This window comes from Chelonus insularis, unplaced genomic scaffold (genome assembly GCF_013357705.1).
Source record: "Chelonus insularis isolate UGA/USDA-ARS -01 unplaced genomic scaffold, ASM1335770v1 contig_568_pilon, whole genome shotgun sequence".
Classification (NCBI taxonomy): Eukaryota; Metazoa; Arthropoda; class Insecta; order Hymenoptera; family Braconidae; genus Chelonus; species Chelonus insularis.
The window spans coordinates 305,003-329,040 of NW_023276647.1; the positions used below are offsets into that span (position 1 = coordinate 305,003).

Genomic DNA, 24,038 nt, shown 5'->3' on the forward strand with positions numbered 1-24,038 from the left:
CACGAAGGGATTGGAAAGGATAACGAAAATGGAGCGATGACAATGTATTGGTGAGAATTTAGTGGACAATACATGGAGTAAATTTAACGTAAATAATATTCGGAAATGCGAACCACCAGATACATCAATTAATAGAATAATCTGGTTATTGAATATTTACTAACAAAACTTGACCTAAACCGGTTTACTTTCATATGAATTTGTAACGTTCAAAAAAAAAATTAATACTTTTATTATGATAAAATTAATAAGAAAGTTTCATGTATTGGAGAGATTCTTTTATCCATAATGTTATGTATAAATAAATAGAACGCGTTCCTCATTATCTGTAATAAGCATTCAAATTGGTTGATTCTTTGAATTTCCACCAGTAGATTTTGCTAATATCTCCAAATGCATCAACAGTAATTGGAAGGGAAAAACTTCTCATTATCTTTTGCTTTAATTAATACAATATTTGAGGCTATAATTTATTATAAATATATTTCAAAACAATTAACAATAACGATGTATACCTCATATGCTATACTAAAAATTTGTGCAACCCAACAAAACAACGGAATAAGTCTATTATTCTGTTTTATGTAAAAGAGTAAAAATTGATGTTATCTAATCAATTGTACTGAGTGATTTATTTTTGTTCGTTTTCATTACTGAAAATAACACAATCTATATTTCCAGTGGTTAAAAGCTAACGAAATAAAAATAAAATCCTAAGTAAGTACACAATACTTGTCACTTTTAATTTTCATTTAATACGTCAGCGAGAATACTGTAGTAAAATTCAAGAATTAAAGTACGGTGGATGCTAAAATAAATTTAAAAAATTAAAACAGAAAAGTAAAGATTTTTTCACAATCTTACATTATTTATGTAATATACATGTATCTAATACAGAACCTAAGAGAAGGTTCAATCTACTCGCCTTAAGACTTCAGTGAAACTTGCGGAAGTACTTAAATTTAGTTTCATATTATATCGTATATCCAAAGCAAACGAAACATACCGTACATATTTAAAGTACATTTACTTGCAAGCTCGCGGTTTTGCTATTTTCTCCGCTTTTCTCTTCATTTAATGCGATTTTATCTCAAAACCAACACTCATTTTTTATCATTTTTCTCTAAAGAATTAATTGAATAGTTTAAATACCATGAAAAAAAAATATATTCCTTTTGAATATTTTAATTAAAGTTGCTCATGAAAATTTTACATATATGTAAAAACTCGAGGGAAAATGAAAAAAGTTTACTGTCATATACATAAAACAGAGGCAAATTGAATTTTTATTAAACTTGTAAAGCTGAAGATCCGGATTTGAAAGGACTATAATACATTTATCTATACATGATCTACCGATGAAAGAGTGACGGATCTTTTAGACAAGCACCAATTTTCAATTTTTTGTTTTGTTAAGATTTTTCATATCAGCATGTGTTATTTATTATATCAAGTTATTATGTATTACTCACCGACTCTCCATTTTACATTTGCCATCTCGTATTTTACAATTATTTTTGAAGTCCTCGTAAAGTTTAAAGCATGGTATCACTCGTTGACAAACACTTAAGGCATGGTTACAAGTCATCAACGCGTCCTCTGGATAAGGATTCTTATCTGTAATTGAGGCAGACCATTATAAATAAACAATAAGTGCATAGTACTAAAGTTATAATGAGCCATTTTTTTATTTGCTAAGAGTTCAGTTAAGAATTTAAATAATAGTGTCAAGAAATTTCAATGAAAAGAAAAGAATTACCTAAAAAAATGGCTCAAATTTAGTGAAACAATGAGAATATTTTTTCTTCCAGTGTAAAATAGAAAAATTGTACAAGTTTAAACTACATTCAAACCTATTGTTAAAATACCAAACAAGAAAAAAAAAGTTTAAAAACAAATCGACTATTTGCCGGATATTTACAAGAATTCTGATAAAAAAAAAATATGTACAAAATAATATTAACTAGAGTACAAAAAATTTATAAAACTGAAAAAAAAATTTATCTTAGTCCTGTTATATTTTTATCAGTTTGCTTGTCATAGAGAAAACAGGTTTTGTAAAAGTACAGTTTTCGATTTATATTCAAATAAAAAGTAGAAGTAGCGAAAAGGTTTTTAATCTTTCAAACATTCGTTTTTGGATTATTGTAAAAAGAAAAACAATTTTTTCAATCACAAATAAATGAATGAAAAACTTTTGTAATTTAAAACAATAAGTAAAAGAGCAAAAAAAAATATTAATATCAAGAACAAATGATGGAAATTTCATACAATTTCATACAAATAGCGGTGATACAGTTTATAATATATTATTGATACAGATTAGTGAATAATGTATTCAGTTTAATTTTACGATATCAATAGATTAAACGCTCATGAAATAAATAGATAGTATACAGACAATATTCAAAGCATTTAGGTACAATTTGCTATTCACACACGGAGTATATTCGTATTTCGAAAAGCAGATTAAAAGCTTTTATTTCTAGTTGTTAACAAAGCGTGAGATTTCTAACAGATTTCTATTTAATTCACATCAATAGAAATATTTAAATACCGGTACTGAAACTCATATACATGCAACAATGAATAAGAGATCATCCATTACGATTTCATTTAATCATTCAATAATCATTTTCTCCAGAAAATAATTTATATTTAGTTCTATCAAGATTTATTTTACTAATGATGTTTACTTGAAATAAAGAAATTAAATAAATTAAAAATAATTAAAAGATTAAAAAAATGATATATAGAATTGTATAACATTTTCTTATTATTAAAATAATTTTTATTAAATCTATGCAAAATATCGTTGTGTTCAGAATGCTTTGAGGTTATTTAAATACAACGATAAAAAGAATAAAAATCTATGCTAGAAAAATTTTAATACCAACAACATAGAAATACTGTTTTACAATGATAATTCTTTCACCTTTTTTCATGACATAGATGCATGGATGATCAAAGAGAAAATTTTGGAAGCTGTTGCATTCAGGATCTACATGAGGCTCCTTGCATAAACATGTAGGCCGGAAGAACGAAAATGCTTGTAATGTCTTTAAAGCTACTTGACATTTAGTCACTGTGACTGTCGAGCAGGCCACTGAAAAAGAAAAAATTTAAATGTTAGAATACTTTCAATGTGGTATAATCTTTGATGATCGTGTTATAATTATTATTTAATTCTCCCTATTTTATGCATGAAAATAAGGAATGAGATTAAGAAAGATATACACGGAAGCATTGCAAGTTTGATAAACCAGGTGGTATGTATTGCTCTTGTAAACTGGCTGATCTTTGATCCTTCTTAGCTATTTGGCTTTGTCTTTCATCCAATAGTCGTAACTTTGGTGTCGGAACTTCGAAGCAAGACGTTGACTTTATCTTACATTAAACATTGAATTCCACTTGCTATTCCTGTTCGAATTTTAACACTTCCTAATACGAATTCGATTCATTTAATTTTTATTAAACTGCATTGCATAGCAAAGCAGATTTGAGTATCAAACAATCTATATGTGTACGTAAATTAATTTATCCTGTTATTCGATTTAAATTTAAATATTTAATTTGCTCTAATCAAATAACTAATCACTAATTTTTCACCTTTACTTACAAAAGTAATAGTAAATCTTTTTGAAACAAAAGTTTCATTTATATTTTTGAAATATGAATTCGAATCACCTATATTTTTAGGAACTTACAAAATTCAGAGTTTTTTAAAGAAAAATAACGAGAATTCTCTTTCAAGATACAATTGTATCAATTTATATCTACATTGAAGAAACTTGATAAGTTCTCTAAATAAATCTTAGTACTGCTATAGCAAGCCTCTTACAACAAACAAGCTCTTTAAAAATACTTCGAAAGAAGTTAAGGAGCATTTTTACTTATCCTAAATTTATAAGATGAATCTAGACTTGACAAGTTTGTATAGAGTTAAAATCTCTTATAGTAGACAAGAAGTCATTAACAATTTAGGAAAAATTAAGTATTTATTGTAATTTTCCTCTTGCGCAATATTTATTGTTTTCATATTTTCTTCTCATTTTATATAATGTCTATGTAAACAATACTACACAATTGACCTCCTAAGATGAGTTCGAGTCCATCGATCGTTGACCAAGCTGTAGGTCGTTGACATACGAGTTTCTTGAAAAATAATAAACTTACATAACCATCATATTTTGTCATCCATTTATGAGTAATATCTCATCAAAAGATAAAATATTTTTATAAATTATAAAAATATGAGAAAATACATTTTTTAGATTCCCTAAGACTTCAAAAACTATATTGAAACACGTGCATTAATTAATAAATATAAAACTTGGGATAAATTAATTTCGAAAATTAAATAAAAGTAATTTTAATTATCATAAATCAAAATATACTAACACGTAGATCTTTGTTGTAGCGTGACCTCGACACACTTTCCATGATCTGTTCTATCTTTCCAAAATTCATTTCCCAAATTTAGCGTATACTTATTAAACAATGAATTTCATCTGAATTATTGATCTCTATTATTCTGTGTCGAAGTAGAATAATTTTTCATCTTTCTTCAAATAGAAAATTGCATTTATTTACTTGTCCTACATAAACAATCACGGAGACTCTTGGTGATGTTTGGCGGCATAATGTGTTCTGAGCATTGCATGTAAATTACTGATAAAAAGACATAACTATTGTTCAATTGACTCTTAAAAGAACGAACATAATTCAAGTAAAGTATTTATATGGTTATTTTGAGGAAATTTAGCTTATTATATCATTATTTATCAAAAAAATACTAGCACGATACACAACGGCGTCAGTCGCGCTTGGGTAGACGCCATTTAATGACGTCATTCAGCGGGAACGCCGCCAGCAGCGTGTGCGTCCTTTAGTGGCGCCCTCTTCAGCTTAAGTGGCAATACTAAGTTCAATTTAAATTAAAGACCTGTCAGTATCGATAATCATAATAATTATAATTCAAAAAAAATTATAATGAACATTATCAAACTCCTCTATAATTAAATAAAAAATATTTACGTCATTATGACATGTATTTAAATATTAAAATTTAAAAAATAAAAATTTTAAAATTAATTGAAAAAGTAATTCAATTAAAATTAAAATATTTTCCACTTTTCTTTTTTTTATTTAATAGAGAGTCATAACGTACAACAGTTTTATTTGAACAAAGTTTTATCATATTATAGGATTTAATTATAAAGTATTTATTTAATGGTATAGAATAATGATAGAAGTTCTATTACGATCTATTTTATTATAAGAGCAATTCTATAAAAGAAGAGTGTATGCAAAATAAGATTATCTCTACTTTAAAAAAAAGAAAAGAACAAAACAAGCAAGGATATTGGAGATCTTGCTATTCAAGATTTTATTCGATTTTTTACTTCTATCTCTTGTGAATAAAATAATTTCGAAAACCACTGTATTATTTATTAGTATCTTTTTATTATTAAGCTGCATGAGGAATAAAAAAATGGTAAATATAAATGATACTTCGTTGAATATTATTAAGATTGGGTATGTTTGATCGCTAAATTGTATTATATCAAATAAAAATATTTTTAAATGAAAAAAAGTGAATGTAAAAAAGGTGTCAAATGAGACAAGCACAAGACAGACAGAGATAACAGTGGAAAGACGTGTGATAGTAGATGATAGAGATTGGAAGAAAAATCAGAACCCAGTTTGATTTCACGCTACGAACAAGAGCACGATCCATTGGAAATTGGATCTGACGTGGCTGCTACTACGAGCATGTGAAATTAAAATATACTCTCTTTTATATTACACTACCAGTATGAGAAATAAGGACGTATAGGACGTAGTACAGTGGACTTTATCATTTTTCCATCCAGCCGAGTGCAACCCCTCAACGACATCTGGCCTCGTTGCTTATCCCTAGACATGACTGTCGTAAAAGTCGATATTACTTCGTGAGATTACATACATAATAAGAGATTTCGTGTATAAAATATATATACTTATTCTCTCAGAGATATTTATCAGACAATAATCATCATATTATTATTATTACTTTTTATTTAATACAAAAATATACTTAATAAAGTCTTTAAACGAGTAGGAAAAGTAGAGCACAGCAAAGAAATAATTTATATGAAGATATCACAAAAAAAATGTTTTTAATATAAAATCATTTTCCCTACGAAATAGTTGCAATTTTATGCAGCAGATGTAGATGATAAGTTTTTGATTAATTTCAATTTTAAGTTAATTTTATTAAAATTTAGTGCTCCAACTTGGCAGAGTAATGAGTTAAAATTACCTTAAACAAATCCAAAATATGTAGTTCTTAGGTAAATTTAGAAGCTTGAAGATTCTTTTCAATTGTCAGCTCTTTGGGTAAAAAGGAAGTAAAATGGAAAAGCATTGTCGACAATGATAAAAAAGAGGAAGTTGTTTCAATTTATATTTTATTCCTTTTCGTTCAAACTCTATAGATTAGATATTCTAAAGGGAGTAACTACTATAGAGTAGAAGGTTGAATGTTACGATTGCAAGTTCGTTGTAACCCTCCTCGAAAACGGAAAGAAGTCTCTTGAACAATCTGTACTCCTTTTTTTCCTCCCCTTCCCTTTTTTATTCGTCATCTCACTCAACCTTCATTCTTACTTTCAAATAGTAAATCGAAGTAAAATCCACCGAGTCATAAAAAATTCTCAATGTAAATCTTGACTTTTTATGTAACTTAACTTCTTAAAGAAGTTTGTCGTGTTTACGAAAGACGCATCGGAAATCGGTGTATTACTCAAACTTAAAAATGAAGTTTTTTTTCAAAAAAGTATGTATCTTCAAACTAAAAACTCCAACTTGTGGTCAATAAAAATTCTATTAATAATTTACAGCTTCAAAGAAAGAAGATAAAATTCAATTTATGAATTAAATTCGAAGGAATATTTAAATTCTTATATCTTGAAATAAAAATTCCAAGTAAGACTTAATTAAAAAAAAACTTTTTCAGTGTTAATTTAAAATAAGAAAAAAATAAAAAAGCAAGACGATAATAATTCCATCAAAAGCCTTACCTACATTCATTAACATAAGTCTTTTGTCTTTATACAAGCCACAATGACGGTATCAAGCGCTAAGAAGAGCAGAAAGAACGAAGGGAAAATAAATAGATACTAGCACAGCAGAGACGTTATCGCTTAGCTGACGAAACTCGTTAGAAGAATGAGAGAATGAGCAACGGATAAAGATAACAAAAAAAAAAAATCTCTCAGCTTTCAGAACAAGCAATGTAACAGAAACCATGTTAAAAAAAAATAATAGTTGTGGACAGGATAGCCACACTGGTAAGTAAGCGAGCAAGGGGAAGTGGTGGTCTTCAACAATCGCCGGATAGCTCCCGTCTCTACACGTCTCTTGTTGGGTTTGTTCTCAACAATCCTTGTTTGTCATAAGAGAAAGAGAGGCAAACCGCCGTCAGTATCACACTGTGCAACTTTCATCTCCAGGTATTTTCGTGGACAGTTGTCTTCCTCTCCGTATATACAATTATAGTAGAGAGATCGACTAATCCTCATCAGCTTCTTTTTCTCGATGTTTCAAAAAAGCTTGTCCAAACAGTATCACGGAAATTGGAAACGTTTACTTTTCTTTCGTATGAAATTGGCCGCTCATAATACTCACTTCCTGTCCCCAAGGATCCGAAATATAACTACTTTATTTTTACCATGCGCACTGAAATGAACATTGTATTTTTCTTCATCTCAATAAATCCATTGTTCAGATGGAAGAAATTTTTTTGAAATAAATGGAATGTTTTTTATTGAGTTAAATTGATTGATTACAGTTGTTGAGCATGGATAAATCAATATTTGAATATAAGACTTCTTTAATTGATGTTTTGAATGTGAACTACTTGCAAGAGACTAGAACCTCGTCACCGCTAGAGTCTCTTATTCACAGTATATTATTCCCACGATAGCCGCAAAATGCAAACTCTGCTCTTAGTCTTAACTTCTCTGTCTCCATTCACCGGTATCTGCATAGAAGCTGCAGAGACAGCAGCATTTACCATTTCTGCAAGTGATAGAGATGATTTCCAAGGATGAAGTACGGGCATTTAAGCAAAGATCGGATATCAAACTCAATAAACTGGCCTGAGTTGTTGGTTTGTAGAAATTTGTTTGAGATACTGGCAAAGTCAAGTAAATTTAACTAATTAGATTAATTAATTACACGTTATAGATAATATAGACACAGTACACATCATTACACCAAGAAATTATAGACTATTTGACTCCAAAAAACAACACTCACTTTGACTGAAATGAAAATTTATTTCCTTTCAAAAAGTAAAAGATGAAAAATATTGATTTTATCAATATGCAAATATTTTAGAGCTTAATAAAATTTTTTTAATAAAATGATAATAAATTGAACTATGCTAAAGTTTTAATCTGCCTTCTAGCAGTTTGTACTTTTTTTGTTTCTTTTATTTTATAATAAAAAATAACCTGCAGCTGTTTTTATAAATATATAAATCATTATAAAGAATTTCAAGTAAAATGTAACAACATTTTTCGAAGCATATTTCAAAATATTATCATCTTAAGAATGATAATATTTTTATTTCTTTTGATAGGAATTATCGAACAGGAAAAAATACATGACTGAATAAACTACAAATTTAGAGAAAAAAAAATTTTTTAACTCAGTGAGAAACATTTTGGTAGCATTGTATAGTAAACGTCAACCGTTGAATAAAACATAGTGTTGAATTTTTGCCCTTTTTCGAGTGTTATGGTTTCATCGTGACAAGAAGACAGTGGACGTAACACGTGAAACATTTTTCAGGACATCCACTCACGTGAAAGAGCTTCTGGCGAGCATCAGACAGGAGATTCAAGGCGATCTCTCTAATGGAACGAAGCCATAGAAGCATCGCACATCGTCTAAAATTGCCAACCGATAAGAGAGTCATTCGGACAAAATGACAGGAGAAGCTTGTCTTCAACTTTCGTTCTATTTTTCCTTCTTTGTGTGATGTGTGGCTGTGCTTTCTTTTGGCCTGACACCCACAAAGCAAAAACCTTTTCGTCTTTTAAAGATTCCTGATAAAAATAGAAAGATGAAAATCGTTAAGACACAGATGCTGAGGATTATGCACACCCGTTGCACGCGTTATGCTTTTTATTCCTTCTTTTGTATGATCATTTATAGTTACTACTTTAAATGGCTTTGCTTCACTCAGAAATTTCGAGCTAAAGGAATTTTAGAAGGTCGTTTACGTCACATGTGAGAAAAACGTCGAAAAAATGATAATGTAATACCGAAATAACATGAAATAAATAAAATATATAAATTATTAGTAGCTATAATAATATTGATGAATAAAACGAGAGAAAAGGAGAAGTTGAACAGAAAAATGAAACTCGATTATTTATTGACTTTAGTATTTATTTTATCGATTGGACGATAAAAGTGACAAATGGTTGCAAGCAGTAAATAAAACTGGGGAAATTAAAAGTAAAGGGAAATGATTTTCCATTTTTCCGCCTCTCTATTGTAGAATATACATTATATCTATACACCCTGAGGCAAATTATTCATTTGTTTTCAGTTTAGTAGTTAAACGGGAAATAATTTTGAAAAAAAATCAAGAAAAGGAAAATATGATAAAAAATTAAATGAAAAGTTTTCATCAACGTGGTATGAATATATAATATACTAGTAGTAACAGTAGAGTTCACTTCATCGTTATAAACTATTGTCAAGTGAGAGGCTTTGAAGCAACATAACAATATACAATACAACTTTAAACAATAGAGACATGCATCGCCCTTATCGGTGTTATTACTGCACCCTCTTTATGATTCTCCAGCTTGTTAATGAAGAAGAAAGTGAGATACCAGGGATGCATCAGTCTTTATTTTCTCCGTCCACTTCTCTATTCTCTAGACTTTGTATCTCTCAAGACATTCAGAATAAACAAAATTGTAGCTGAAAGTGTTAGGTATCGACTACATTTATTTACTTTAATGAGCTTTGATTGCTAGTATACTTCTTGGATTTCTAGATAATCAAGTAGAACGATCATTGGTTTTACGAATAAAGCCACTCGATGAAGTCAATTTGGCTTATCCACTAAATTGAAAACTGCTCTTAGAACTTTCCAATCTCTTTCTTTATCATCTCCGCAAGCTCGTGTCTATATTCACTGGAAAAACTATCACAGAACTATTTTCTGTCAATAACATTCTCATGGTCCATGAAAAAGATATGCTTTCTATCTTATAAAGATTCCAAGTTTGCTTTCAGATTAGAGACAAATCTATTTTTTGTATACAAAATAACAACGTACGTACATATCAAAATTTTACTACTCGAAAGGAAAATAGTGATGGCTCTTCAGACAGATTGAATATTGACGATGACATAGTGTGTCTTGATGATTGGATTTTAAAATATAACAGCTGGGACATCTGGGATAAATTTAGAGACTCATGGTAATTATTTAAAATATTATTTCAATAAATTATTCGTCTAAAATGAACAGACAGATTATTAATAAATGATTAGTGCTTCATAAATTTTTTCCAACATATCATTCGTCGACTATTGGTTTATAATAAGATATTATTTGTAGAAATCTAAATTATGATTGGAATATTTTAAACCTTTAGAAAAGTTCTAGAGAAGTTTTGAAGTATTTTTTGTGTGTAAACTCCACTATTCATTTCTTAATGTATTATATAATTTAAATAATGCGAAAATAATTAATGTTTAAAAAGTTTGTAAAGGACTCGTTACTGGTCAATAAGTGACCAATAGTGATGTAATCAGAAACTTTGAAAAACTTATAATCAGTTTAAAATAATAACAACAAAAATCAATAGTTAATTAATTATAAATTTAAAATATCTTATTGAAGACTATTTATTGATTAATAAACTATTTATCCACTTGTTTACAGATATTGAGATATTTTGTAAAATAACAACAATGTAGAAATTTTCCAATACCTAAACAACAGTTACATTGACTTATCAATAGATTTCATTCCTTTTATAAAAACATGAAATTTCCATTGAACAAAATGGAATATTTACCAATCACACAAATTGAAAGGATTTTGAAATTTATCTCAGTCTGAATCAGTGATTTATGTTGGAAACTGATGGTACTTATTTTATTTTGTTGCATTGAAATTTACCATACGTTGATTTTGTCAACTATTAGAAACTATTTCTCTTGATATAAATTTAGGATATAATTCATTACACAAGTTTTTAACTATCAAATTTATTAAAATTAATGCTTAATAACTAAAGTCAAATATGTGACCAAGTTACTATTGATGGATAATTCTTTGTCATTTGTATCATAAAAATTAATTTAACATAAAACAATTGGTGTGTTTGAAAGAATTCGAAAGAATAAATAGGAATAACTAATTAAAAATAAACATATGATTGATGGTAGTTGAATTATGGTATATAATATTCTCAGCAAATTTCACAGCATTTAAAAGTATTTCGTTGGTAAAAATATGTGTTCATTGACTCGAAAATTGGAATGAAATGCGTAATTTGGAAACATTTTTCTGTGACACATTTTCAGTAAAAAATAAGAGATATATTATTTAGGAAAATGGTAAAAAAAAATTTTTTTTTTATCACATTCGATTTGAAAAAAAATCAAATTTTCAATGTTAGTTAATTCATGTATATGCAAAGTGCATTTCACTTGTGCATTCGTAATGCTAATCAAGCTCAGCCAGCTGTTGATCAACGTCACCACAATTTTTTTTCTTTTTCCTCGTAAAACTATCTTCATTCTCAAATTGGTTAGTAAATACACAGAAAAACTGTATAATACCATAATTATCCTTTGATTTAGGAAAAATTTATCCTGGAAAATTGATCTTTTGATAAATTTAGTTGATGCAATTCAAAGACTTGCCTGGAAAATGTAGTATACCTGAACCAATTCCTCGCGGCTTTTCGTTCCTTCGTTTTTCTTTACTTTCCCTCTTCTTTCTTTTTGTGAAAGCTGAGAGAGTTTGTACTTTGCTACGGGCGATTCGACGTTTAATGGAATTCATGCAAAAAGTCGAATGAAGGGCAGAAATGCTAGAGGGTTGGAAATTGAAAATTTCTCACAGTGGGCCTTTGGGCAACTATGCTTCGAAATTACTTTCTTCCATTTCAACTAGCTTTTATTTCTTATTCATTATACACCCACCATTCGCCATTTTTTCATCTCTGATTTACATTGTGCTTATTGTTTTCTCTTTATCAGGTTCATATACGTTTATAATTCATTCTCAGACAGAAACTATTAATTTTTTCTGTACATAACGGGTGCTAGAGACAACGGTAAATCAATTGTCTTACAAAGACTATACAGTTAGTGAAAAACTTGTTGAGTGCAACTTTGTAGGTAAATAATAAGTGGAAAAAAATGATTAATAGTTAACAATTTAATTGAGAGGTGTTGCAATAAAAAATATTAATCAATTTCAAGAGAATTATTCAATTGATTTCATTTAATTTGGCAATAAAAAAATATAAAGTTAAATATTCAGAATAAAAATTTTATGAATATAACGAAAAAATAAAATTATCTGTGAAAAAGTCAATTAATCAATTGCATAGAAAAATTTTAATTAATTATATGCCCACGAGTTATTTTCATTGCATGTTTTAGTTTGATGTTTTTATATTGATTCAATCAAATGGATAAGTACGATATCAAGAAAAATAGAATTAAATAAAAATAAAAATATTGAAATGAAATTAACCGAGTATAAAAATACTTCACTGATAAAGTACTCTTGTCATCCATAATAAATTTAATACTACATAAAACTAGTGAAAGTATAAACGTACAACCTTGAGCTATACCCATTCGATGATAACATAACAAATCAATACGCCTTTAATAATGTTCCGTAATTTTTTTTCTTCACTATAAATTGAAAAAAAAAACGATAAAACTTTGATAGAGTTTCACGTTCCTTCACATTTAAATAATAAATGGATAAGAATTTGAATTATTTATATCACAATACACTAGGAAGTATAGTAAAAGATAAGCAATTGTAGTTTATAATCAGACAGATCCAACACAATTATAAAATAGAGGAGTGCATGCAGAAGAAGGTGGCGAATAAAGGGAGAGCGAGAAACAAGACGTTATGGGATTAGATGTGCGATCATCCCGCGATAAATCAGAATTAATTCAAGCACCATGGAAATCCTCTTTGGATCGAGGAAATGTAGTGGGAGGTTTTACGTTTTACTCGACCACAAGCTTGGAGAAGTTTATAGTAGAAACGAACACCCAGAGATTCATAAATCCAAATAAACGGGCCGAGCAAGGTTTCTCTATCGGATCTTCTTGTCCGCACATTGCCATCGATGGATCCGCTGCAGTAGTTTTCTTCCTACTCTTTGCTACAACAAGTTATCTTGATAAATCGTTCCCTCATCGTTGTTATATTACCAAGAAGGTTTCGAAAATGACCAAGTTTATCTACTACTACTCTTTATGTAATTTATTTTCAAATAAACATCAATATATGAACTTGGAATCCAAGTTATACTTTCTTACTCTCTGTTGGAAAAGCAATCATAAACTGCAATAAAGTGAGACCATTGATTCTTGGTGACCCTCAGGCAACGCATCGCCAGCTCTTCGATCCTCGAGTTCAATGCTAAGATTTTTTTTTAATAAGAAATATATGAGAGTTCTAATTCTCTGTAAAATACAGTAGACTTACGCCAATCGATTGCTATAAGACGCCTTATTACTTGGCGTATCAGTGAAACTCTTCTTTGATTCTTTGGGGATTTTCATGACTTTACGAAATCTTTATAGCGTAAGAAGTTGATTATATAGCCTATATACAATATTACTGTGTGTTTTTCAGCTTATACTTATTTTCAACCGTTAATATTCTAGTATTAATGTGGATTTTTTCAGCAAATATTTTTTAAAAATTTAGTACTTTTTAATTTGAATTTTTAATAAATTAAAAAAGTTGATCTGAATATTATTTAATTACTTGGTTTGCTTTATCTTTCAAGGGGCTGAGTGATCCTTAGGAATTGGCAGATATTTCAGTGGTTTCATAGCTGAATAGTCAGACGAAAAAAGTATCAACAAGAGGTAAAAAAAAATCTCGGGTAAAAAACTAATTCATGAGCCATGCTGTAAAATTTTTCAGTCTATAAAAATGACGTAAAATTCTAGAGTGTGTTTTATAGTCGATAAAAATTGTGGAACATTTTCTGTCTAATATTCGACAGCTTTATAGCTTAAAAAGACCATAAAAATCAAATATAAGTATTAATTTTCAGAAAAAAGAGTGAAATTAATTTGATTATTAATTAATAAAAATACTTGGAGAATAATGAAACAATTATTTTACTGTATATCCTGAAATTTTTATAATTTCATTCCCTTAACAATATAAAATATTATCAATCCCAAGAACAGAATATATCCTTCAGCCTGGCTATAAAATTGCAGTGTATTGTAATAAGTTTTACCGACTAAAAGGCAGATGAGAAGAATAGTCGAAACTTGGATTACAAACGATCGATTGCTATCAGCAATATATTTAACGAACCTCGAAAGCCTGTATCCATTCAGTACATGAGAAATAAAAAAAAAAAAGAAAGAATGCAATGAAGAGAGGATGGAATGAGATATAAAGACTAGAGAAAATACCATGTATGGTTGCTTCTGGTTGACCTGTCTCGCCAAAAATTGAGGTCGTTCTCCAGTGAGGGTTATAGAATTGGGCGGGATGGGAGAGGGAAAAGGTCGAGTCGTTCGGAAACGAGCCGGAAACTCAGGAATCGATATTTAGACTCAGTGAAGCGAATGCAAACGCTGCAACATGAGAGAAAAAAAAATGCATGAAAAAATAAGAGAATAGTAAAGTACGAATCGATACACGTATCTCCAATGTAAAATCTCTAAACATCGAAATTCGTAGATAATTCTGTAAGAGTATCGGGGAAATCCGATTTACTATAATTCTCGTTTTGAATGGAAAATTGCAGATGCTGTGAAGTAAAATAAAAGACAGAGAAAAGTGTCATGACAAAAAGTGAAAATTAATTTCAATTGAAATACCAATTACGTAAATATACGTGAGCAGATGGTGGAAATGAGAAAATCGATCTATGACGGTAAAAAAAAAGTAAAATTCACGGTGAGTATGTATATGTAAGTCTGTTCCTACATCCTCGAGACGTTCCATTCAGTAGGCTGCACTTATACGTTCTACTACTACTTATACTGGACCGCTAGAAAATCGTTGTGGGAATGAGGAATTCTACGAGACAGTCACGAAGGACACCAGAGAGAAAACTGACTCTAGAAGCCATCGGATTCCCAGTAGAAATATATGAGATTCTTCAGATTCCAACAGCGATTCTTTTATCTATTCTGAATGGTAAAAATTGTAAAGCCTCTATTGAGAAATACAGGTGCACACGAGAACCTGAATTTTCTATAAACTACGTGTCAACTATTTTTTATTTTCCCATTGAATAAATGAAATTTAAATGTTTGTTCAAATTATTTAAAAATAGATTCCATGTTTTTGGATCTTTTAATCTAAGTTTTTTTTTAAAAATTCAATTACGTCTATTTGAGGATAAAGTTAATAAGCTTTTCTAAATATGAAACACCAATAAAAATTTTATTTCCAAGTAAAATCAATTTATGATATTTAATTTCATCTCCTCTAAATGGAAATATAAAATCGAAATGTCTTTTCAATTTAATAAAGAATTTTTTTTAACTTAATCTCCATAATTATGTCATTCCCTTCTGATGATCTTTTTTTAGCATTTCATCTAATTGTTGACTCAAAATAAAATTATTGGAAGCCGAGGATATAGATTTTTTAAAGATCAAGAAAAAAATTTAGTAGATTAAAAAAAACTCACCTAATTCTGGACCACAGACTCGAGGGATGATTTCTAAAATTGCACTGCAAGAAGGATCCTCGAAACATAACTGTCTAGCAAACAGACAGTTAAGAATGGCCTGTGCAATCTTGATGTTTGAACCTAGAACAATCCAATAACCAGTCAAGTAGTTAATATTTTTGACAACTGTTCAACATTTTTATTTTTTTACTCAACAAGATTGAGTACCAATAAAAATAATACTTTCCACTAGATAAAGTTGAAGTGTTTTTTTAAATCATAAAATACCTTTTTCAATTACAGAATAAAGATTAAATAAAGAAAAGTAAATGTCAAATATAAAAGAATAATTTTAAATATTCTAAAGAATTTGTATAACTATTTAAATGTTTTCACCTGAATGCAGATAAGGTGAGGGAAAATTACTAGTTATTAGATAAAGAAAATTGCTTTCGATTAGTTGGAAGAAAATTTAAAGTTCAACAGAAAATTGTCCAGGAATAAAAACACGCAGACTGTCGTCTAGATTTTTACGAGGCGCTCGCGTAACGGAAGTCGATAAAAGATGCTCTTGGTGCAGCAATTAATTACAAAACGTGCACTATTCGTGTACTGAGCTATAAAGTATAGCTTCATGCTGTTATGTGCAACCAATGCTCCAGTTTGAAACATGGATCGGGGCTACGAAATTCAACTCCCAAGTGATTTCTTTGCAAGCGGATCTTTCATAAAAAAACTATCTACAAGCACGTTATATTCTCAATGTTACTCTTAAAGTCCTTCAGCACACATTTTGAGATATTATTATTTAAAGAATATTCTGTAGGATTAAAATAAATTTGTAGACATGGTACATCCCTTCATTAAATTTATTACATCTTAGTACATTGATAACAAAAAATAAAGTAAAAGAAAATTATAACATGACATTATAATATTTATCGTTTAAATTCTTGAAAATTTTTTGCTGATCATAATTGCAGGTTTATCATTATTCGAATTGAACTGAACTTTCTCTGGTGATGCATTTTGAAAATTCTCGATATACTGTGGGCCCATCATCAGCTGATTCGGCTAGGAAATGAATAGTTTGTTATTAAACAAAGGTAATAAATCGATTAAAATGACTGATTTAAAAAGTATTACCAGCAGTTTTACATGATTTTAGCAGAGCCTTTCCAGCTATAAATTCATGCGATCGAATTTTAGGAAAGGCCTGTTGTCCTTCACTTAGAATTTTATCAATATCTATTTTGTTATTTTTTATCTATAAAATTAAAAAAACAAAATTATCTTATTCTAAATATTTATTGAAATTGTAGTTTCATCATTGACTTACAAATCCAATGAACTCTGCCATACAATATTTATAAGCACATATTTGTTCATTCTCTACCCCCCCTAAATCGTCTTCATAAATTTCTAAATTTTCTAAAGAAAAATGATATATTGTAATAAATATTTGTATATAATCTAAAAAAGATGGTGAATTTTTTTATTAACCTTCTGAAATCGTCGATTTGCAATGTTCCCAACATCTTTCTTTTATTTTAAAATAATAATCTCTTTTTTCTTGTTCATTAGGCTAAAGAAATTTCATGGAACATTTAAAAAAAGTTTTAATCAATATATTGAACTTACTAGAGCAGTTTAAGAGAATACTTAAATGATGAAATTCATCATTAATATATATATATTAATAATATTTATTTTAATATGTTCGTAATAAATTTATAACAAAGAAAAAATCTTATTGTAATGAATCTAAAGGAAAATAAACGTTAACTTCAAATTATTCTCAGTAAGAAAATTTTTACATACAAACGCTGCAAACCCTTTTTCTATGATGTAGATGAGCACAAGCAAATATATCCACTTGATCTCCATGTTTAATGATGAAATTTTTTCAACTAAACCTGTGATAATAAGGACATCAAAGCATTGAACAGTTTATTTATATGATCACAGAGAACTCAGTTCCATTGAATCCATGATTATAAGTTTATCTGACGAAACTATTATTTTATAAAAAAAAAACGGAAATCACAGGATGTAGTTATCTCGATAGAAACTATATTTGTATTAATAAAATCATGATAAAAATTAAATTATAATAAAATAAATAATGTTACATAAAATTTTTCTCATAATTAATTCATTTTATATCCTACTATTATGTTTCCATTTAGTTTACTTGTGTACATTCGACCACAAAACTGCACTTCAATATTTTCTTAGAAAACTACACTTTTTTAAATTTCTAAAATTCTCATAAACCTAATTTGACATCGTTCCACTGCTCCAAAAAAACTCTTTACGTCATCAGACAATAACCCCTCATTCTTGAGACACCAATCTGTCAACTTGTCTTCTTAATTCTAATTTTTTTCATTTTATATTAGAACGATTCTTGATTGTACAAATTGATTAGTTCCAATTAACTCGAAATAAAATTAAACTACATTATTTATTGTTCTAATTATATTCAAAATATAAATATATATATATCATACGTAATATCCTGTTTTATTGAAAGATAAAAAAATTTTTTATTTTACTCAATGGTTAGTTATGTTCGATGATACATAAGTTCATATTTTTTCTGATGAAATAAAAAAAGTAAGAACCCAATTCGATTTTTTTATCGCAGACAGGAAATTTTTCATCCGTCGACTGAACAATAGATCGAGTTTTTAATTTATATTATTTGCTATATAGAATTTGAAGAAGGGAAAAAAAATATTTTCATAACATAAAGTTGCTTATTTTAAGGCATGTAAATACACCATTTGAGAAAAAAATGATAACAATATTTAATTCATTAACATAATTAATTTTAATTAAGAACTGTAAGAAGATGTAGAAACTGACAATGGAATAAATTATTCATTGTTATTATTATTTCTATTAATATCAAATACTTATTTAAAAATTTATAAATTTTTTTAATTTTTGATGTTACTCTGATAATTAGTAGAACAAGATGATGTTGGAATCGACATAATTGGATGATTCATTAATTGTACAATGACTATTAAAAACATTGACCAAAAAATATAAGAAATTTTCTTTCAAAATAAATTTTTCCTTCAGTGCAAAATAACATTTTTTTTTTTACATTTGACATTATTCTTATCAGATATCTATTGAATAAAGATAGAGATGCATTAGATCCTATAGGCTTTTTATATAACACTTCAATTGAGTTTCGATTTGTGTAAATGATGCTTAAGCTTTGAAATAAGGTTGTCTCACACGTCTGCTGAATTTTAACAAGACTAATATGGTCAATTGTGCGTACGACCACTTCACCCTCATTTTTTTCGACCCACATACCAACCCTAGACTAGAGTATATTTGTATTCTACTCTAGTGCGTACCTTACTTTTATTTAATGATTAACTTGACCCAATAGATCATTTATTTTTATATGCATTTCATGTAATATAATCGTGTTCTCCAAGTGATTTATTTTTACTACTGCACTTTTTGACACATAAAGGTATAGAAATAGTTTATTTCATCATTTTACTTTGAAACTTACTATTTATCTAAAAAAAAAGGAGCGTTAGAGTCCTTAAAAAATGATTAGAACTTTGTAAGTTGATGCAATAAATCTTGTTGATTAGATCTGACTGATTGTGCTATTAGCTTTGGAATACTTTTCCCTCATTTAGCATCCCTTTATAATATAAAAAAAAGATTTCAAAGCAACAGAATATTTATTGTTTCAGTCAGAGATAAAAGTTTGAACTAAGAATTTGGTGTTAGGTATAATGCGATAAAAAAAAAACTTGTTCTATAAGGTCAGACAGGAAAACCGATTTCTTCGACATTTGTTTCCTACTTTTACGTATTATCATTTCAAAAACTTTACAAATACTTTCGTTTTCATTTTTAGCTTAAATATTTATATTTAGTTTACTAATAATTCCAACTTATAGACTCAGATTTTTTATTTAACATCAAAAATTCAATTGTTGGCTAAATAAATTTCAATCTACCACAAACATGATGTGAAAACTTTGAAAAAATAATGATCTCAATTGCAATATTCTCGTAATTAAATTTTCATGTTTAAATGATTAAATAATCACTTCTCGGACTCTGAAATAATTAAAATGCATGCAATAAATGTTTAACCGCATATAAATAAATATAAAATTACATTATAATATCATGTTAATAAATAAAGTAAAGTTTCTGTTTTTTTAATGTTTCTCTATTTTTTATTTATCAACAATCTAAAAAACCTACAGAATTTGAAATAAATTTTTTCGTAGATTTTTTGTCACGAGCATTTTATGTTGTCCCGCGTATTTAATGTGTTTTTTCCAGCTTTATTTTATTCTCTTTTTCTTTTCTCGAGTTTTGCCACAGTTTAATCCTTTTTTTTTTTTGTACGAATGATTCAACATTCACATGAGCTGACTATACTGATGACAAGGCTTGTCCAGGTGCAAGCATTCAATCGAGGTTGCGTGGTTTTATCCCTTCTCTTGCCATCTGTTTCCACTACCCATTTACTATCGAACGTCGAGAACTGTGGTGCTCGTTTCGCGGCTTGTTCGCTTATCTATTTCGTTTCTATCGAACGTTTCACGATCTGGTGAAAACACGTTTATCCTAAAATGCAACGCAAAATGGGTTCACATGGTTACTATACTCTATCCCTTTTCCATTCCACAATCCTCATGTCGTTTCAGCACAATATAAAATGTCTATAAGCGATAGGTGAGATGACAATATGAACTCAATAGAGATTACTGAGCTTCTAGGATAAATAGAGACAAATAACCGTCAATTTCTGAGTTAATGAAATTGTTTTGTCCGACAAGTAAAAAGGTAACTGATTTGTCAATCAATTGAAATAAATCGATACCCAAAACACTGATTGTTAATTATTGTCCTTTTTAAGTAGGGGAAGGGAGAGTAAAATGGAACGCTCCAAAAAATTTACTAATTCATTAAAATACGTTTAAAAATATTTATTGCACTTTTTGTGAATTAATCTTTTAATTTATTAATAAATTAACAATTATTAACATGTCTTAATATATTGGTTAATCTGTTGATTTACGTTTTCTCTTGGTGTTCCTCTTTACCCCACCTTCCCCTACGTTTCTCCAGAATATAAACTAAAATGAATACACATTGCTTGTAACTGGTATTTTTGAATTTAATTTTTAATTTCTTAAAATGTTCTTGTTTAATTATAATTAGTATTTTTTCATTGTAAATATTAAATTATTTTAATTGAAAAGTAATATGAATTAATTTTAAAGTCTGATGGAAAATTCACTTAGATCTACCATTTTTATTTATTTCGGGTAAATTGAAGTTTACTTAGGTACTACAGAAAAATATATATATTGTGTCATTTATTTTTGAAAAAATATTTACTCTTGCCGTACTCTATTTAAACTTGTTCAAAATGAACATCTTTCATTTTCAGTGAATTTACTTGAAAAAATTTCAAATAAAGTAATAGGTTCTTTCAACTTCGACTTGAACTTCGGCAAATTGAAACTCTCTGAAGTCATCTTTTTCTCTAGACTACACATGGGAAATGAAAAATGGGGGATCTTTTCAAGAATTAAAAAAATCCACGTAGGAAATCCTAGGATGGGCCTTATTAGATCCTAATTACATATCCTCATTAGCTTTCAAGCATACTCGACTGAAGCTTCTATCTGAAAATTAGTCGGTATAACAAATAAAATGTGGTATTGTTCTATTTAAACTTTATAACACAATCTTGGATATAATTTGATGCTAATGAGTAAAAAACTCCATTAGATTTGTCATGAAAATGATAAAGTTTTATCACTGCGAATCGTAGTGTTTCATTTCAATGCATGAAAAGTGTTTAAATATAACTTCCCCCATTTGATTAATATTGTATTTACTTTTAATACATTTAAAAATATTTAGAAAATAATTACAATGTTGGCTAAACGGATAATATCATTTTAAAACTCTTCCAAATTGGAGATTTGCTGTGATAGAGCAATAAAAATCAAATCTGTCATTCAATTTTCGATCGGTCGCGGCAACGAAATATTTTTTTCTAAGCAGCGTAGGTGTGAGAAGGTTGAAGAGTTCGTGACAACAGGAGGAAAGAGGGAAAATCTCGTGAGCTTCAAGGCGCTCTACAGCCAATCACAGCACGGATAAGAATCGCACCGACACGCGACACACTAGAGTGACTTTAATTATGAAGCATGGATCGATTTGTCGCCAACGCGCCTCTAAGTAAGATTTTTATTTTTCCACGTGCACCCTTCCTTTCGAAACGCTCATGCACGCACTCTCACCTTCTCGAAACTTACCACCGTAATATACATGCAGGAAAGTTTATGTATGATCAAATTTTTTTCCTCTCTTTGGCTTTTATTTAGTTTTTTTTTTTTTCTTCAACGTTGGTATAGTCACGATAACTCTGAAAACGTCTTGCATGAAACTATGAGGCCTTTCTTCCGCAATAGTATCACATAATATTGATTCATCATCCCTGCTCAAGCATATGAATGTCAACTCTTACTGTTAATACATAACCCACATAAAAGCTTAACTTCTAATGAAATATTCTCGTGATATTTATCATTTTTATGAACTCGAAAGAGCGATACAATATTTCAACCCTTCTGGGAATAAGCGATACAGAACGGAAGTAATTATATTTAAACAAAAAAAAAGGCATGCATAAAAATGGTTTCAATATATCGTTAAAAATAATCTTACAGATAATTTTTATTCTTGTGATAATAATAAGAATACTTGATGTATTTAAATAAACAAGTCTACAAATTACTAATTAAAAAATGGACTAAAAAGTATAATTATTGATAAATGATAAAATCATTAGACAGTTATGATAATTGCTGGATTAAATTTATTTAATAATTGAATCCTGTGTCTTTCTAAAATAGAGAATAAATTAATAAGCTTCTATAGAATTAATCATCAATTGTGGAAGTAATTTAAAAATGGGTAAATCTTCAGAGTAATTAACTAAAATTTACTGACTGTTACTAAAATAAATGGTTCTTCAATGTACTTATATGAATAATTTTAGTCGATATCTGACAAATTTTTCTTTCAAACTTTTAACGACTTATTTACTTTTTTCTGTTGATGTCGACATTTGAGGGAAACTTGAGTCCCCTCTTAAAGAGTAAAAACCAGTTGTATAATTAAATAATCACGCTGTAACAGTTGTGACTTGATTAAATTATAGAGTTAAAAAGCTCTCAGGAGAGTAGACAGAAAGTTCATAGACTTTTTAATAAGCTTTACTCTTTCTTGTTAAATAAATGTACGACAATATCATCGTATCATAACTTCTTTTAGATTCAAAAGAATTATGTAGACCATCGTAAAAATTCTCTTTATGTCTTTGATGAATACACTGCCTCAAGTCACTAGTCTTTTGATTCTCTTTACAAAAATTACATTGTACATAAATCCACAAATTCTCAAGGCTATTTTTTTATTTCAACACAATCGAAAACTTATTTTTCTCCTGCTGCACAAACTCGGGTGAAAAAAATTTCGGTCATGAATGTAATGGAACGCACTAGTGTATATGAGAGTGAACCAATGAATTACTATCTCCGAATATCCAAGCCGCCACGACTGAATCAAGTTCTATCGAATAGTCGATCAAGCTTATCGAAAGCTCCAGAGTCTAATCGAATTTTGTGCATTCAAACTTACGAAAGCGTTTGTCGTGGTTAAGTTCCAATGTGACTTCATACTGTGCACGCCAGTGCGTCCCTAGATTGTAATTACATGTCGAATGATTCAAACCTCGATTATATATTGCTGTTCCATGAAACTCAAAGACGAAAATCTCGTTAAAGTTAGATTCCGATGAACATGATGGAATCAGCCGACGAATCTATCGGAAAAAAGGAATAAAAGTATAAAAAGTAAATTGCATATCATCGGAATAAGTTCATGATAAACTTGTGGCTAAATATAATACTCTAAATTGTTTCACTTCTGTGTAGTTTACTTAAACACAAGCTGTGTGTTCAAACTATCCTTTCGTCATTCAAAGTTGAATCGGCTCTCGAAACTTGATTATATTAAATG

At 28.8% G+C, this 24,038-nt stretch overlaps 2 protein-coding genes across 2 annotated transcripts in view; both read right to left on the reverse strand.

The window, feature by feature from the left end:
* Nucleotides 1-24,038, reverse strand: part of Gfrl (Glial cell line-derived neurotrophic family receptor-like) — a 115,223-nt gene that overhangs the window by 50,036 nt on the left and 41,149 nt on the right. Inside the window, exons 2-4 of the mRNA XM_035088794.1 lie at nucleotides 15,957-16,079; nucleotides 2,936-3,106; nucleotides 1,473-1,617 (exon numbers count right to left, since the gene is read on the reverse strand). Coding sequence (XP_034944685.1) covers nucleotides 1,473-1,617; nucleotides 2,936-3,106; nucleotides 15,957-16,079 — 439 coding nt within the window. The remainder of the gene's footprint in view (nucleotides 1-1,472; nucleotides 1,618-2,935; nucleotides 3,107-15,956; nucleotides 16,080-24,038) is intronic.
* LOC118070276 (uncharacterized) lies at nucleotides 16,884-17,843 on the reverse strand. The gene is made up of 5 exons (XM_035088795.1): nucleotides 17,760-17,843; nucleotides 17,442-17,523; nucleotides 17,278-17,369; nucleotides 17,085-17,205; nucleotides 16,884-17,012 (listed from the first exon to the last, which is right to left on the reverse strand). Exons 1-5 carry the CDS (start codon nucleotides 17,823-17,825, stop codon nucleotides 16,930-16,932), a joined length of 444 nt encoding a protein of 147 aa, XP_034944686.1. The 5' UTR covers nucleotides 17,826-17,843; the 3' UTR covers nucleotides 16,884-16,929.